This window comes from Cryphonectria parasitica (assembly GCF_011745365.1).
Source record: "Cryphonectria parasitica EP155 unplaced genomic scaffold M406scaffold_9, whole genome shotgun sequence".
NCBI lineage: Eukaryota > Fungi > Ascomycota > Sordariomycetes > Diaporthales > Cryphonectriaceae > Cryphonectria > Cryphonectria parasitica.
In genome coordinates, this window is record NW_024468917.1 from 1,798,557 (window position 1) to 1,813,648 (window position 15,092).

The window sequence follows — 15,092 nt, forward strand, 5'->3', positions numbered from 1 at the left end:
GATTTTCAAGCCACAGTTTCGATACATCAGACAAGGCCAATGAAAAGAAAATAGAATTCCACCGCACAGAGTGGTAGGCACGTACAATGGATTGACGGCTCATCCTTCCTACCATAAAACCTGAACAGTAGGATTATCAACTCAGCAACCGGTGTTTCTACCGTGAGAACCTGTAGCTAAGAATAAAAAGTCCGAGAAACACTGCGAGACTCAACTTGGAATAGCAGCGGCACATAGCTTAGAAACAGACTTGACTGGCTTCTTTCCATTATTTTCATGAATGGACAAGTCTCTTAATAATATTGTGTATTGTGATCAACCACTTATGAGCAGTGTACAGTCGAGATGGGCGGCACATACCCAAGCAACTCGCTGCCCACCTGCCTTTTTATATGCTCTGGTGTGCCCAAATCTCCACGATACAAACAGCCAAAACAAGTCTCTAACCTGCAGGCGTCGTGTACGCGAATGAGCTGACCGTCTCCGTCGCAGTGATTGTTGACAACGTAGTGACTACAACCCCCGTTCCGTTAACTGTTGTCAGTGTCGAGAAGGAGTATGCCACCTCTGTTGCCCTGCCGGAGCCCGACGGTCCCAGATCCGAACTCGCCTGCGACGGCAGGATGATCTCGGAGGGCACTGCCTGGGTGCTATTCTTCCCAAAAACAGATCCACTCTCGTCGCCCGCACTGTCGTCGTTGAGGAGGCCGGCACGGTATAGAGAGAGTAAGGAGAAGTGTCCACCAACTACTGGGCGGGCCTTGAATTCGATGTTGTCGGGCACCTCTGGATAAGAACCGTCGGCAATGACTTCGTATAGATCTGAGAATGGATATTCGGTGGAGGTGAAGTTGAGCCAGTAGGCCAGGCCGTTTACGAATAGTCTGCGCGTCTCGGGGGAGCAAGTGGCTGCGGTCCACAGTTCCCAGTCGGATTTGGTGTAGTGATGCTTTTTCGTTTTTCCAGATCAGTACAGATATCGAAACACCATGGCACTACTCGACTTCAAGACTCTCCACACAGATCTTCAGTTAGCTATTGGAAAGACTATGACTTACACGATTGTCAAGCGGCACGCCGAATACCTGGCTCACAGTAGCGTACCAGGCCGACTGCATATCATAGAGACTGCTATCGATGATACCGAGGTCCAACAGCTTGTCGAAGAATACATTGTAGAGCAGCCCCCAGGAGGAACGCCACTCATACGAGAGCATTGTGTGGTTCTCGGATGGGTCGATGGCAAAATACGTCCAGTTCTGGTAGTATTGCGTTGCCGTCGTCGAAAAGTTGGCCACATCCGCCGCCTCGCCTGCAATCCGCGCAATGGCGCTCATAGCCTGGAGGCCCACGATCCCCTTGATGGCCAGGTTGGTCTGGTTCTGGAGGGTACCTGCAAAGTCATCCGTGCTGAGCTGAGCCGACGGGATCAAAGAGAATTGGATCAGATAGAGAGCCCACTGCTTCAAGATGTCGTAATGACTCTTGATCCAGCTTGAGTCGCCCGAGAACTTGTAGTACGCGTAGGACATGAGGATCATGTTGCCAGACTCCTCCACAGGCATATACTCGTCGTTTCCCTCTACATGGCCAGTGGCATTGGGGAAATTACTTCCTAGGTCGTGCATGGAATAGCCATTCGGGTAGAATCCGCCCTCCTGGTTTTGGAAGAGGGCCTCCAGCGTCCATTTGAGCATGTCTGGATTCGCCCACAAGAAGAAGGGCGTTGCTGGGTACACTGTCAGTTGAAAGCGAAGGTCAGCTTTTCTTGACTCGTACAAGGGGTAGGGGAGAAGCAACAATCTCTAACGGACTTCTAGGAATCAATTAACGGCAAAGCAGACCAACTTACGGACGTCGACTGTATTGACATTGCCGTCACTCGAAATCTCTTTCTGGAACATCAGCGGAGTGCTCTCATCCGCGCCGTCCAACGCCTCACTTCCGCATGTCGAGGAGGGAGGAATGGCATAAACGTATGCGCCCATGATCTGTCGCGCAGAGAGTGCAACGATGGAATAATACGCCTCAGGTTCTGAAACGTCTGGAATGGCAACGCCGCTGAAGTTATTGGGGTTCAAGAAACCATAGCCGTCGTTTGGGTCGAAAATGTACTGCTGACCATACTGGTCAACGCCGGCCGTATAACCCTCAGACCCATTTGAATACAATGGGGGCACTTGTGGGGTCTGGTTGCTATAGATGAGAGCGGGATTCTCTTGATAATAGGCAGCAATGTCGTCCTTGAGTTGCGCCTCGAAATCAGCCCCCAGGCGCGAGACGGTGTCGAAGTCGTTCCAATGATACGCAATCAGCGAATACATGTCCTGCCCGTAACACTTGGCCCACCAGGGCAACAGTGGTGTGAGGCCGCCCACGTGGAGATAGCGAATGATGGGTGTCTGGATGGAGCCGATGGTGTATCGCACCTGAGCCGAGGTCACGTTGCCGACGTCGTGGGCAAAGGCAAACACAGGCTCGCGCGTGCCTGAGCCACGGTACTCCGAGTCCACGAGATCATCGAGTACTTTCTTGTTAACGAAGCCATACCGGACATCGGCGGAAAAGCCAGCCTGGAAGCTGAAGTTCTGCACGCCCATCGGACTGGAGCTGTACGAAAAGTTCCCCCACTGAGGAAAATCATATTCCTCGCCAAAGGTGTAGGGCTGCTCGAGCTGGTAGATCCACGAATAGAGCGTGCTGGCCGAGTCTGTCGCATTCCCGGTGCCATTGATGGGTTGCGTGGCTCCGATTCCTGACCTATACAGGTCCCAGATGAGCGTTTGGTTACTCTCATACGATATCCAGGCACCATTGATGTCTGAGTAGAACTGCACATCGTGGGACTGTCCGTCCTGCGAACTGATGCTGGTCGTCAGGTAGGAAAGTGGGATTGAACTCCGGCATATGTCTTTGGGAGTCACCGGGGAGAAGAAACTCGCCAGTATCTCGACAGGCCCCGCATGGAACGTGAAATTCGAGTACTGTGAATCATAGCTCACGCTTCCTGGCTTGGCGATCTGGAATTTTTTTAATTTTGGAAGACTCTGCGATCCCGTTCCTAGATATTCCTATCGAGCAAATCGTGGTCAGCCTTTATGACAGCTCTCATAAATCACAATAAGAGGAAAACGATCTTGAGAAGGGAACGTGGAATTACAAACATATGCTATGCCATCGACCATCACAATGCCCTCCCAACCGAGGGAGTCTCCTGGCCAGAATATTGGGTCTGCACTGTTCAGAGTCGAGTCCCCGGCAGTTGAAGACCATGCAGACGTGTAAGGGCCTCTCACAGCGAGAGGAATAGCTGGTGGTCGGGCTGGTGAATAGGATGGCAGTGGGTTTCCATTACCATCAACAGCCCCAGGATATTCAGTTGCATTGGTCGAAACATTTTGGGCAACCGTGCCAAGGCTCAGCAATGCCAAGATGGTCGTGACGCTCACAGAGATCATCATAGCTGCAGATGCCACGGCAAATTCAGTAGCACAGGAAGACGAGAATATTAGCTAGCAGCTAATCAATCCAAAGAGGAACAGCGACGCGTGTGCTGGCTAAAAATCTCAAGTAGTTACGTGGAATACCAGCCTGACCTTCTTATACATGCATGCTAATTACTACGAAGGGAACACCAAAACCGACGGTGGACAAACGAATAGATGATACCCCGCAACTCAAGCTCTGCAAAGCTCTTTCATCATTGATGATCATTCCGTGTCTTCATTACGCTTGTCCAATAGCCCTCACACATCGCCATGTACGACCTAGGCGAGACACCATAGTAGTATCGCCCAAATTAAGTCTGGGATAGTCATTCGCCAACTTCTCCACCGTCGTGCATCTGAACTCCTCATGCATGCTGCAAGCTTAGATCCTAAACAACAGACGGACGGAACTGGGGCGATGAGGAGCAGAAAGCCGCTCCAGTAACGCAAGGATTTCTGTGGTATTGATAGCGCCGAGACAGCGGAGGCGGGGTATTAGTCTCGTCGATCACTACGGGGGGATTCCGAACCATTTCTATCTTTTGCCTCTAACACTCGACTCCAAGTCTTGGTTCATGTGCCGGGTTCCCACTAGAGCCTGTAGGTAATATACTCTGTGCCCTTTCCCGCGGCGTGACACAGCAGTAGCATACATGCAGCGTTCCCATAATCTCCTTGTTGGTCTGCATAGCGCTGCACCTTGGGCCTGCATTGAACCGGGATCTCACAGCTTCTGCCTGGTCAGACCTGGTAAAATGCTGCATATAACCGTATCCACTGAGACGTGATCCCCCTCTTGACTCTGAAAGAGCCCCCTCACCGCCCCCGATCGGTGGGCGCGAATCTCCAGCTCCATCTTCATCTGACGTACGACGATGATAGCGTCCCCCTCGCTGACAATATCGCCCTCGTCGACCAAGACTTCAATCAGCTGACCAGACACCGGGCATAGCAACACCGAGGAGGCGTCTGCGGGGGTGTTCGACATGTCCCCGCGCTGACTGATCTTCAGACTATGCTGTGCATCTGTCCGCTTAGACATTTTGAGGTTGTAGGTTGCTGTCTTCGGACTGTCGGGATTATTATTCCCTGTAGAGAGGCTTAGGGCCAGAGAATTGGGAAAGTCGTTCCTGGTGATGCTGGAAACCGTGGCGTTGTTGCGGAAAATTGTAGGCAGGCCTTCCCCTTCTATCTGTATATCGAAGTGGTCTCCTTTCCTAACAAGTTGGTCTGAGGCTGCCGAGGATGTTTTGGTTATTGACCTCTCCACTTGGGTATTCTCCCTGAAAGCGGACGTATTGGCATGTCTTGAAATGCTCTGATCCTCTCGTAGAAGATTCTCTAGATGTTGTTCAAGCCATTGTGTGTCAAAGCTTGCACGGTGAAAGTCATCTGTGTGGATAATCCTCTGCAACAGGTCAATATTAGTGGCAATCCCGTCAATAGCCACATCTTGCAGTGCCCTCTGTGCCTTGTTCACCGCAGCAGTCCAGTCCATGGCAGTCACTATCACCTTGGCGACAAGCGAGTCAAAGTCTGCCGATACCACCAAGCCGGGGCGAAGGTGGCTGTCCACTCGGATCCCATTTCCCCCAGGGAAGAGTGCATTTTTGATCCGCCCAATCGAGGCCGCAAAATCTCGACGAGGATCTTCTGCTGTGACTCTTAGCTGTATGGCTGTAGAAGCAGGAGGCGGCGGCCTGCTTGCGTCCTTAGAACCCATCGTGTCGATTCCGATATCGACAAAACTCTTCCCCAGAGCAATGAGTATCTGAGATCGGACCAAGTCGATACCAGAGATGGCTTCTGTGATGGTATGCTCCACCTGAAGCCGAGGATTGATCTCCATGAAAAAATATGTTGAGCTCGCGGGCGATACAAGAAACTCCCACGTCCCAAGCGACGAGTATTTGATCGCCTGTGCCATCCGCAGCGCAGAATCGATAACAGCAGTGATCAAGAGACGATTCTCCACCGAGGACGGCGCCTTTTCAATGACTTTTTGGAATCTTCTCTGGATCGAGCACTCGCGCTCCCAGAAATGCCGGACATCCCCCCTCCCGTCACCAATGATCTGAACCTCGACGTGTCTGAAGCCGTCAATGGCTGCCTTCTCCGCAAAGACTTGGTTGCTGGGGCTCTCGTTGGACGCCCTGCGAAAGCTGGCCTCGAGGTCTTTCTCACTCCGAACAAGACGTATGCCGCGGCCTCCTCCTCCGTCCACTGCCTTTAGCATCAGAGGGAACCCGACCTCGTGCGCAAATCTCCTTGAATCCTCTATGTCCTTCACCGGCTCACCAAGTGCAGGGAGGACAGGCACGCCGTGCTCCTCGGCCAATCTCCTCGCGCTGAGCTTGTCGCCAGTCTGTCGCAGGATCTGCGGACCAGGCCCTATGAAAGTGACACGAGCGGCAAGAAGCTGCTTGCAGAACTCGGCCGACTCCGACAGGAAGCCGTAGCCAGGATGCACGAGGTCGATGCGATGCTCCTTGCAGAGCGACACCAGGAGGCCCACATCCGTGTACGATGAGACGGAGGGAAGCTGGATCGACTCGTGGGCATAAGACGCGTGCGCATTATCGTCGGCTGTTGATACGGCGATGGTATGAAGGCCCAATTCTCTTGCTGACGAGAGGACGCGGACGGCAATTTCTCCCCTGGAACAGATTGATACTCATTGATTGCATGTCAGCCAAGAGTGCATTCAAAATCGAAACAAGGGAAGAAGAAAAAAACAGTCACAGTAGGATGCTGGATGAATCAATGGTTAATCAAATACCTGTTGGCAACCAGAAGCCTCGGCGGAACCATGATTGCAAGAGGTGGCCTTGTTGCGTTGACCACGCCAGTCACTTCATTTAAATACTTGTTTGTTGTTGTTCTCCGTGGCCTGGCACATGTGCCTTTCAGAGTTGGCCTCCTGAAGACTGCACACATGTACTATCATTATTGTGACGTTCCCGTTCAAATAATTATCCCCGCTGCGCAACCTCGGCATTGCCACCGTCCCTTGTCCCCAGAGGTGGAGGGGTGCGTTGTCTCGGCCTGGGCACCAGAAATAGCCGGCTTCAACTACTTTCAACAGCCTGTCTCATGTTAAAGGCTGCCGCTCATCTGGCTACTGAATAATTAGTCCAGAGTCGATACGCAGCGCAGAAAGTTGGTTCAGTCAAGTCACTCTTTCACTATGCCCGAGGACGATGCGTCAAAAGCTCGCTCCAGACTGAAGCAAGTTGGCGCGCATCTCCATGTGGATCAGGGCCATCACACTCAGTCCAAAGGACGCCGAAGAAAGAGAAATGGACCACCAGAAGACTGGTCAGACATTCTCGGCCAGGTCAAAACCCTTCAGGGTATGGCAAGGACCCCACCAACCAGTAACCCAGGGTACCTCCGCCAGAAGCAAGCCGGAAAGCTCTGGGTGCGAGAAAGGGTAGACGCACTTCTCGACGCAGAAAGTTTCCTAGAAGTCGGGTCTGTTGCTGGAACGATAGCATGGAAAAAGACAAGTTCTTCAGAACCTGGTAGCAACCAGACCAAAGAGGAGATCGGAGGATTCACACCCAGCAACAATGTCCAAGGCTTTGGCACAGTGGGTGGTCGAAAGATCTTGTTCACCGCAGACGACTTCTCCATCCGGGCTGGCCATGCCGATGGAGCCATCTGGGCCAAGACACTGTACATGGAAAAGCTATGTCTTGATCTCAGGCTCCCGATGATCAAGCTTGTTGATGGGTCGTCGGGCGGTGGCTCGGTGACGACCATCAAGAAAGACGGCTTCAGCTATGTGCCTCCGATGCCTGGGTTCAAAGAAGTCAACCAACAGCTCAACCTGGGGATTCCCAACGCAGGCGCAATTCTTGGCCCGGCTATTGGGCTTGGTGCGGCTCGCGTCACAGCGTGCCATTTCTCGGTCATGGCAGCAGATGTAGGATCGCTGTTCAACGCAGGACCTCATGTGGTGGCCAAAGCCACGTTTGAAGAGGGGCTCAGTGCCAGTGACCTTGGAGGACCGCACGTCCACTGCACAAATGGGACAATCGACAATGCTGCGCCTGACGAGAAGGGCTGCTTTCAGCAGATTCGCCGTTTTCTTTCCTACGTTCCTGACTGTGGCTTCAATAACTTGCCACCGGTGGAGGAAACACATGACTCCTCCCAACGAGACGTCACTTCTCTTCGCACAATCATTCCACGTCGTCGGCAGCGAGCATATGCGATGGTTCGGTTAATACAAACCGTGGTGGATCAAGGGTCCTGGTTTGAGATAGGAGCAGGCTGGGGTAACACGGCCGTTGTTGGCCTAGGTCGTATGAACGGTCGCCCTGTAGGCGTCATGGCGAATAACCCAGAGGTCATGAGCGGCGCAACAGATGCTGCTGGGGCGCAAAAGATGACCAAACATCTCAACCTGTGCGATGTTTTCAACCTGCCCATCATTCAGTTCGTCGACTGCCCAGGGTACGCTGTGGGGACCGCGGCCGAGCGACAGGCGACAATGAAGTACGGAGTGGAGCTGGGCAAGGCATACTTCTCGACCACGGTGCCCATCTTCAGCGTGCTGGTCCGGAAATGCTATGGAGTGGCTGGCGGCATTATGACGGACTGCCGAGACCCGCATCACCGCATGGCGTGGCCGAGCCTTGAGTCTGGAAGTCTCCCGCTTGAGGGGGGCGTGGAGGCGAGCCATGCGAGAGAGTTGAGAGAGGCAGGAGACAGGAGGGAAGAGGTCTATAATGAGCTGGTGGAGGACTATACCAGGCTTCAAAATCCAGTCCGGACCGCGGCCGCCTTCGACATTCCAGAGGTCATCGACCCAGCGGATACCAGAAGGATTCTGTGTGCATGGACTACCCATATGTGAGTTCTTGTTGCAATTTTCTTCTTGCAAGGTTCATCTGGTTCAGTTGTTCCCCCTGCTTGAATGTTGCGCTTATACAGTCCTAGGTATGATGTGAAGCTCGTCGAGAGACTCAGGCAAAGGCAGAGCGGAGCCCTTCAGCCAGTTTTTCGCTAGGAGAGAACCTCGACAGCGGCTTCAACTTTCAGTTCTTAATGAGACTCGGGCATGTAGATGCTGTAATTTTCCAGAGGGATAGTTTAGAAAAGTCATACCTGCTTGTGCGGTAACAAGTCTAATCAAATGGCAAGTCAAACTACACTTTCGACATTCAAGGTTCAGCTGCAGGTTTCTGCAGATCTTCTCGTCCCTGCAATGTTCATAATATTTCATGTATTGATTACTTGATATTTGACTTAGTATACGGCCCTTCTATTTTCCAAGCCAAACCTAGAAGGCGTTTGTCGACCTATCGCTTACTTATTTTACCCCAAATGCATCCATGCACTAGTGACTCTCGAGTGTTGATGTGCATACGAGGTGGTGTCAACTCTGCAGTCCATCCTGGAAAACCCCCCATCGTTCGCGCATAATCCGCCATGTATACCATACCACAACTATCCGCTTTACCCTGTTTAGCAGAGAGTTCCGAGTGATAACACTAGCTGCTGCACGATGCATTCGAATTCAAATGTCAGACGACGTTGCTCTCTCCATGTCATTACACCGTATGACGAGGTTCCTGAGACCCTCTCAATCGGTTAAGATCTCTTCTTGTCTTGCTTCCACGACATCTTCACCCTTAAAGAGTCAAGACAGTCAGCCATACAATGTCGGCAAGAATGTCACTACAGCACGTGCTCAGTTTGGTCGCTCTCTGTCTATCTCTACTTGCGCCCTCAGCCTCCGACACACCAAAAGCTGATCGGGCGCAGACACCAGCATGGCTGGGCTGGGGAAACGGCATCTTTAACAACCGATTTCAAGAGACTGGCTCCTCCGTGGATGCGAGGTCAGCTTCCTCGCTCAAGCCACTCTGCCAGATCGATTATTCCCCGGGCGTCAGCGCCCCGCCTCTTGTCCAGAACGGAGTCGCCTACTTTCCCACCTGGTCAGGCCTTCTGGTCGCCCTTGACTATGCAACTTGCGAGACGGTCTGGCAGATCAATATTACCGAGCTCATCTTTCGCTCTCCCAAGACGACTGGTCTAAGTGTTGGCATAACCAACGTGTCACGTACCACGCCGGTGATTGATGGCAACGTGCTGTATACCGGAACGCAAGCGAAATGTCTACTCTTGGCGATTGACGTGAGCTCTGGCCAAGTTATGGACCAATTGTCGATGCACGACCACCCCTTTGCGATTCTTACATTGTCTCCTACGTTCTACAATGGCACAATCTACAGCGGTGTGTCCAGCCAGGAGGAGGTGGCTCTGGAGGTAGACCCGACATACACCTGCTGCTCCTTCAAGGGAACGATGAACGCTGTCGTGTTTGAGAGCGGGAAACTGAAAATCGTCTGGACCCAGTGGATGATCCCGGAATCACTCTCTGGGTGGTCGGGCGCGGCGATCTGGGGCTCCCAGCCCAGCATACAAGTATCTCGCTCTCAACTCTTCATCGCCACAGGGAACACCTACGACGTCCCCGCCTACGTGGACGAATGTCAGATCGCGACGGGGAACAACACTGCTGAAGTTGTTCCTGACCCGTGTCTCCCAGAAGAGATATACCAAGAGTCTGTTGTGGCCCTCGATCTGGCGACAGGCGCCGTCAACTGGGTTCGACACCTCGGCGCCTTGGACGTATACACCGTCGCTTGCGACTGGACTTTGGGGATCGACTTTGGCAGCGGACCACCAGCCTGCGACGTGGTCCCCGGTCCTGACTATGACTTTGGAATGGCACCTACCTTCATCCCAGCCTCGACAAACACACCCTCGGGTCTCGACACTGTTGTCGTGGCGCAAAAGAGTGGATGGATCTTTGCTCTGAGCGCAGAGACGGGAGACGTGCTGTGGTATAACGATGTGACGCCCGGGGCTAACGAGGGAGGATTCATGTGGGGCATCGCAGTGGACGATAACTCAGTTTACTACACGGCCTTCAACTACGCTCGTGTCCAGTACGAAATCCAGCTCAGCGGCTCGAGCAACGACACTGTGAATGTCTCGACCAGTGTCTTTGGGGCTCTCCACCTCATCGACGGGAAGGTGGCGTGGCAGGTCCCATCCCCACCGAACACCAGCAGTATTGTACAGCCAACAGTTGTAAACGATGTAGTGATCACTGGTATCTCCGGTGTTCAGACCGAACCTAATGTGGACCCTGTGGCCCCAGGCAGCATGTTGGTGTTAGACAAGGCTTCAGGCAGCATTCTGGCAGAGTATGCGCTTGGGAACGTTTTGAGGGGGGGTCTTGTTCCAGTGGATGAGTATCTCCTGTTCGGGACGGGAGACAAATCTTCGACTGGCTTTCCTGGACTGTTCAACGTTTATAGTATGAACCAATAGAATGCGGCTTCCTGGGATAAACTTGGATGATGACGATTACTTGGTCGCTTCGACGACGCCCAGGCATTGTTCCATCTCACACCTCAGCTATCTATATAGGTCTCGAATGGTTTCATTGACGCCTGAAACGCGTTAAATCGATCATTAGGTGCATGAAATAAGACATTCCATAGCTGTGATTAATGAATAAGAATGGATCTTGCTGTCATGCAATACATTGCTGTACCATACTTACCACGTTTCTGGCGGGGTGGCAATACGCTTCTTTCCTTCAAAGGAAAAAGCCAGTCATAAATGCTGTCATGATAGTCCCCATCAATCTATCCAACAGGGTAAGGATCTGGAAGAGACTGAACATGAAAAAGTATATGGGGAAATCATGACTAAATAAGCAGGTCTCCCTCTTCTTCTCTCCCCAATTTCTGCTTTTTTTTTCCCTCCTCAAGAGGTCATACCATGTCAACAGCTTAGTAAACCTCCCACCAGAAGGATGGCAAGGTTCTTGTCTGTTGACAGCAGCCAGACTTATTACTGGTTTATATAACAACTGGGGAGATTAAGACTATACTTGGTGGAGGGCGATCCACAGTCTACGTTTCAGCTACAATGTACCATAACACATGGCCCAATGTTAACGATAAACATTAAGAAACCACAAGTAATTAACCGCTGTCATGCGGCAACATCTGGGCGTACCAGAAAAGCAAAGTTCGTATTTCTCGGCTACAATCATCACTCCACTCGGCTCCCTACCGACCATGACATGCAGGTGGGTGCATCTACCTATAGTACATGAATACTATAGTACATACCTTACAGTAGGTAATGACATAACCACGGCCTCATCTTGTATGTCATGCTCCGTCTTTTACCAAATTGTATTGACCGAGGATTCCTGGACGCATACAAGTGCGCCCAGGCCGACTGCCGACATGCCGTGGTGAAATGGGGGTTTCTTCTACACCATCTGTGACGAATGATGGCCGTGGCCCACGGTTCTTTGCAGCTGCCTTAAACGGAAGGTCGTAGTAGGCAGCGCCTCTGGATACCTAGCCACAGGAGATCTGGCACCATGCCACGAGGAGCCAAGAAACCACGCTGAGTCGTCAGGCCCCTATCCACCTGAACCTGTCGCCTGTGACGACCGAGCCACGATACTAGCAGCAGACCTGCCGTTGCGGGTTGAGCTTGGCCCCACGTTTTTCTAGACCAAGGATGTGAAAAGGAAGTCCGACAGCATAACTGGCCCACCCGCGATTGTTCATCCCAGGTAGGTTACAATGAACACAAAGTTTTTGCCAATCACCTGTCCGGGCCCAACCGAGCTCGTCGCTCGGTGAAGCATGTTTGCCAAGACATATTTAAAGAGGACCCTTCTTGCGCAATAATGAATTTGAACTTTGGGTAGTTGAGACTCGAGAGCCACGGTCAACCATCACAGGGTGTTTTCTTCCTTCTTCTCTCTATCGCTAATAGCCACCAAGATGGCCGCCCTCGTCTCTGCCCTGCTCGCCCTTGCGGCCGCCTCAGTGTCCAATGCTCGCAGCCCTGAGTCCATCTTTGGCCTGAAGTCGCGTCAGGCTACCTGCGCGACGAGCGTCGAGAGTTGCTCTGCCGCGGCTGACCTCGCCAGCACTTGCTGTGTGAACCGACCTGGTGGACAGCTTCTTCAGGTTCAGTTCTGGGATACGGATCCGTATGTGAAATTTGGATTTCTATATGTCATCCTTCCCGCGCCCCCCAATTTTCTCGGACCCATGAGCCGGCATTTGTCTGTCGGTGACGAGTTTGGGCATTTTTTTTTCTCTTTACCCCCGTTTATCCATATTGGTGGTGCTTCGACTAACATCATAATAGGGTTGAAGGTTAGCTTCTTGCTTTCTTGAGGATTGTGCTATCTCCAAAGTGTTTCCATTTTGGATGGCCGTCGATATGGAGGACAATACTAATCAAGCTCTCCATAGGCCCTGCCAACTCTTGGGGTATTCACGGTCTCTGGCCCGATGATTGCGATGGCGATTACTCTGAGGATTGCGACACGTCCCGTGAGTACACGGACATCACCACGCTGATCGAGAAGTACGGAACCACCGAGCTGCTGGACTTTATGGAAACCTACTGGAACAGCAATGACGAGTCGAACGAGGATTTCTGGGAGAGCGAGTGGGCCGAGCACGGAACCTGCATCAGCACCCTGGACCCGACTTGCTACACGGACTACGAGACTGGTATTGAGGCCGTCGATTTCTTCCAGATCGTCGTGAACCTGTTCCAGACCCTGGTATGTCCCACATGCATCTTGAGTGCATCTTCTCGCTACTCGATTTAGGCCAGGACTGTACTAACCACTCTGACTTTAGAACACATACGAGGTACGTCTTTTTTTTTTTTTGCGCATGAGACCGTGCGATTCTACGACGAGCCTAGGCCAGAATCTCGGCACCGCTGAGAAATTCACATGACAATTAGTCGCTGTGAGCTAAACTCGCAAAATGATGTACTAATGGATGACCAATAGACCCTTTACGCAGCGGGCATTGTTCCATCCAACTCTGCCACATACACGCTGTCCGAGATCAACGCTGCCATCTCGGCCCAGTTCGGTCAGGATCCCGTCCTCCTCTGCGACGATGATACCATCTCCGAGATTTACTACGGTTTCTACGTCAATGGCCCTCTGCTGAACCAGGACTTTGTTCCTGCTGCTGTTGTTGGCGAGGACTCAACTTGCCCTAGCAGGTCAGTTTTGAGCAACCCACTCTCATGCCCTTGCATGCCACGAAGAAATGATCAGAGCTGTCATATGCTGACTATTATGATGCTAGTGGAATCAAGTACCCCGTCAAGTCGGGTGCGACGACCACCGTGGCTACAACGAGTAAGTCTCTCCGTTGGAATCAAGACTGGATGTCTTCAAGCATAGCACGCCTTCTGTTGGGAATTTTAAAATCGTTCTGGGACGCGACACCATCGCTTATAATGCTCACTTGCCGGGTGAGCTCCTAAGCTCAGAAAAAAACAGATTTGACTGACACACAATTCTCTTGCTAGCCCCTACCACCACTGCCACTTCGGTGCCGCTGCCCACCACTGGGACTGTACGTATCCAGCCTGCTGTTTTCTTCTCTCTTGCGTAACATGAATTGGTACTTACCTTGGGCAACAACAGGTCACTACTACAAGCGCTGCCACTACCAGCACGTCGACTAGCCGAAAGTAAGTTTTCATTCTGTCTCTCAAATGTGTTCCTGGGCAGCTGCCCAGCGACGCCATGAGGGCGACCATTCCAAATACACAGATGCAGAGGTCTAAAACCCTTCCCCGTTCAGGATCACCCTGCCCGGCAAGACCACCACTGCGACCGCGACGACGACCTCGTCCTCGAGCAGTGCCACTGGCAGCACCGTTTCGGGAGATGGATACTGGTACGCGTACTATGACGGCGAGAAGAACGGCTGCCTGATCAGCGAGGGATACTGGTACACGACAGGCACTTGTGCGACTTACGAAGCTACCACCTCTGGTGCGTTGTGAACCCCACCATGCCTGGGTCGGGGAGAGCACTCATAATCCTGCTTCGCCGAGTACTTATTAACATGTCATCACAGGTGACGGTTTCACCATGACCTCTTCCAAGGGCACCTGTGGAGTCAGCGACAATGAGCTGGGTTGCGCCTCCGGCGTTTCCTCGACCACCTTCACTGTGAGTACCGTTGCATTACCCTTACCCATTCCTCAAACTTTTGAGCTGGACTGACTGGTACATTCTCCCCTCAGGTGATCGATGGCTACCTTGCGTACGACGGTACCACAACTTTCTACTCCAACGAGATCCCTACTGGTGATGACGAGGCCTATATCTGGACCGACTACGGCGATTATGAGGTTACCTTCCAGTGGTATGCTCTGTAAAATGACACGACATCTTCAATCACTTGTTCCAGAGTTTATGGATTCAGCCTGGGAGCTGAGCTTCGGTGAATTGTCGCCGCGAAAAGAGGCAACGCAGGGCCAGGTTGAGTCTAAGTATATATACTTGCATACGTAGTAGATATTGATCATAAAATCAGAATACATGGAATTATTGTCCAGTCCGCTTCGCTAGTCAGATTGAGTACAAGAGAAATCTAGAGACGGCTTGATCATCGTCTGAGCAATGAAGACCAACGTCTCTTATGCAACAATGTCGATCAAATTGCTGTAGCATTCCTTACAGGAATATAGAGCGCATGTTAAAAGCTCGACCTC

At 52.0% G+C, this 15,092-nt stretch overlaps 5 protein-coding genes across 5 annotated transcripts; 3 read left to right on the top strand and 2 right to left on the bottom strand.

Moving 5' to 3' along the window:
* Positions 1-709: 709 nt before the first annotated feature.
* On the bottom strand, positions 710-3,317 carry M406DRAFT_226523 (glutaminase A; the record flags this gene model as incomplete). The annotated part of the gene is made up of 5 exons (XM_040915743.1): positions 710-949; positions 1,059-1,738; positions 1,853-2,027; positions 2,181-3,071; positions 3,165-3,317. Coding segments are annotated over 5 exons (2,139 nt in total), but the record flags the coding sequence as incomplete, so codon positions are not given.
* Positions 3,318-4,061: 744 nt separating this feature from the next.
* M406DRAFT_343069 (uncharacterized protein) lies at positions 4,062-6,299 on the bottom strand (the record flags this gene model as incomplete). The annotated part of the gene is made up of 3 exons (XM_040921831.1): positions 4,062-4,079; positions 4,273-6,145; positions 6,268-6,299. The coding sequence occupies 3 exons, from the start codon at positions 6,297-6,299 to the stop codon at positions 4,062-4,064; spliced, it is 1,923 nt and encodes a 640-aa protein (XP_040771894.1).
* Positions 6,300-6,675: 376 nt separating this feature from the next.
* On the top strand, positions 6,676-8,505 carry M406DRAFT_268161 (ClpP/crotonase; the record flags this gene model as incomplete). Its single annotated transcript, XM_040917917.1, has 2 exons — positions 6,676-8,348; positions 8,436-8,505. The coding sequence occupies 2 exons, from the start codon at positions 6,676-6,678 to the stop codon at positions 8,503-8,505; spliced, it is 1,743 nt and encodes a 580-aa protein (XP_040771895.1).
* Positions 8,506-9,170: 665 nt separating this feature from the next.
* M406DRAFT_334538 (Quino protein alcohol dehydrogenase-like protein) lies at positions 9,171-10,844 on the top strand (the record flags this gene model as incomplete). The annotated part of the gene is made up of 1 exon (XM_040920950.1): positions 9,171-10,844. One exon carries the CDS (start codon positions 9,171-9,173, stop codon positions 10,842-10,844), a length of 1,674 nt encoding a protein of 557 aa, XP_040771896.1.
* A 1,963-nt stretch (positions 10,845-12,807) lies between these two features.
* Positions 12,808-14,756, top strand: M406DRAFT_268102 (ribonuclease T2; the record flags this gene model as incomplete). The annotated part of the gene is made up of 6 exons (XM_040917911.1): positions 12,808-13,125; positions 13,363-13,583; positions 13,670-13,709; positions 14,193-14,367; positions 14,453-14,547; positions 14,622-14,756. Coding segments are annotated over 6 exons (984 nt in total), but the record flags the coding sequence as incomplete, so codon positions are not given.
* Between the last annotated feature and the right edge of the window lie 336 nt (positions 14,757-15,092).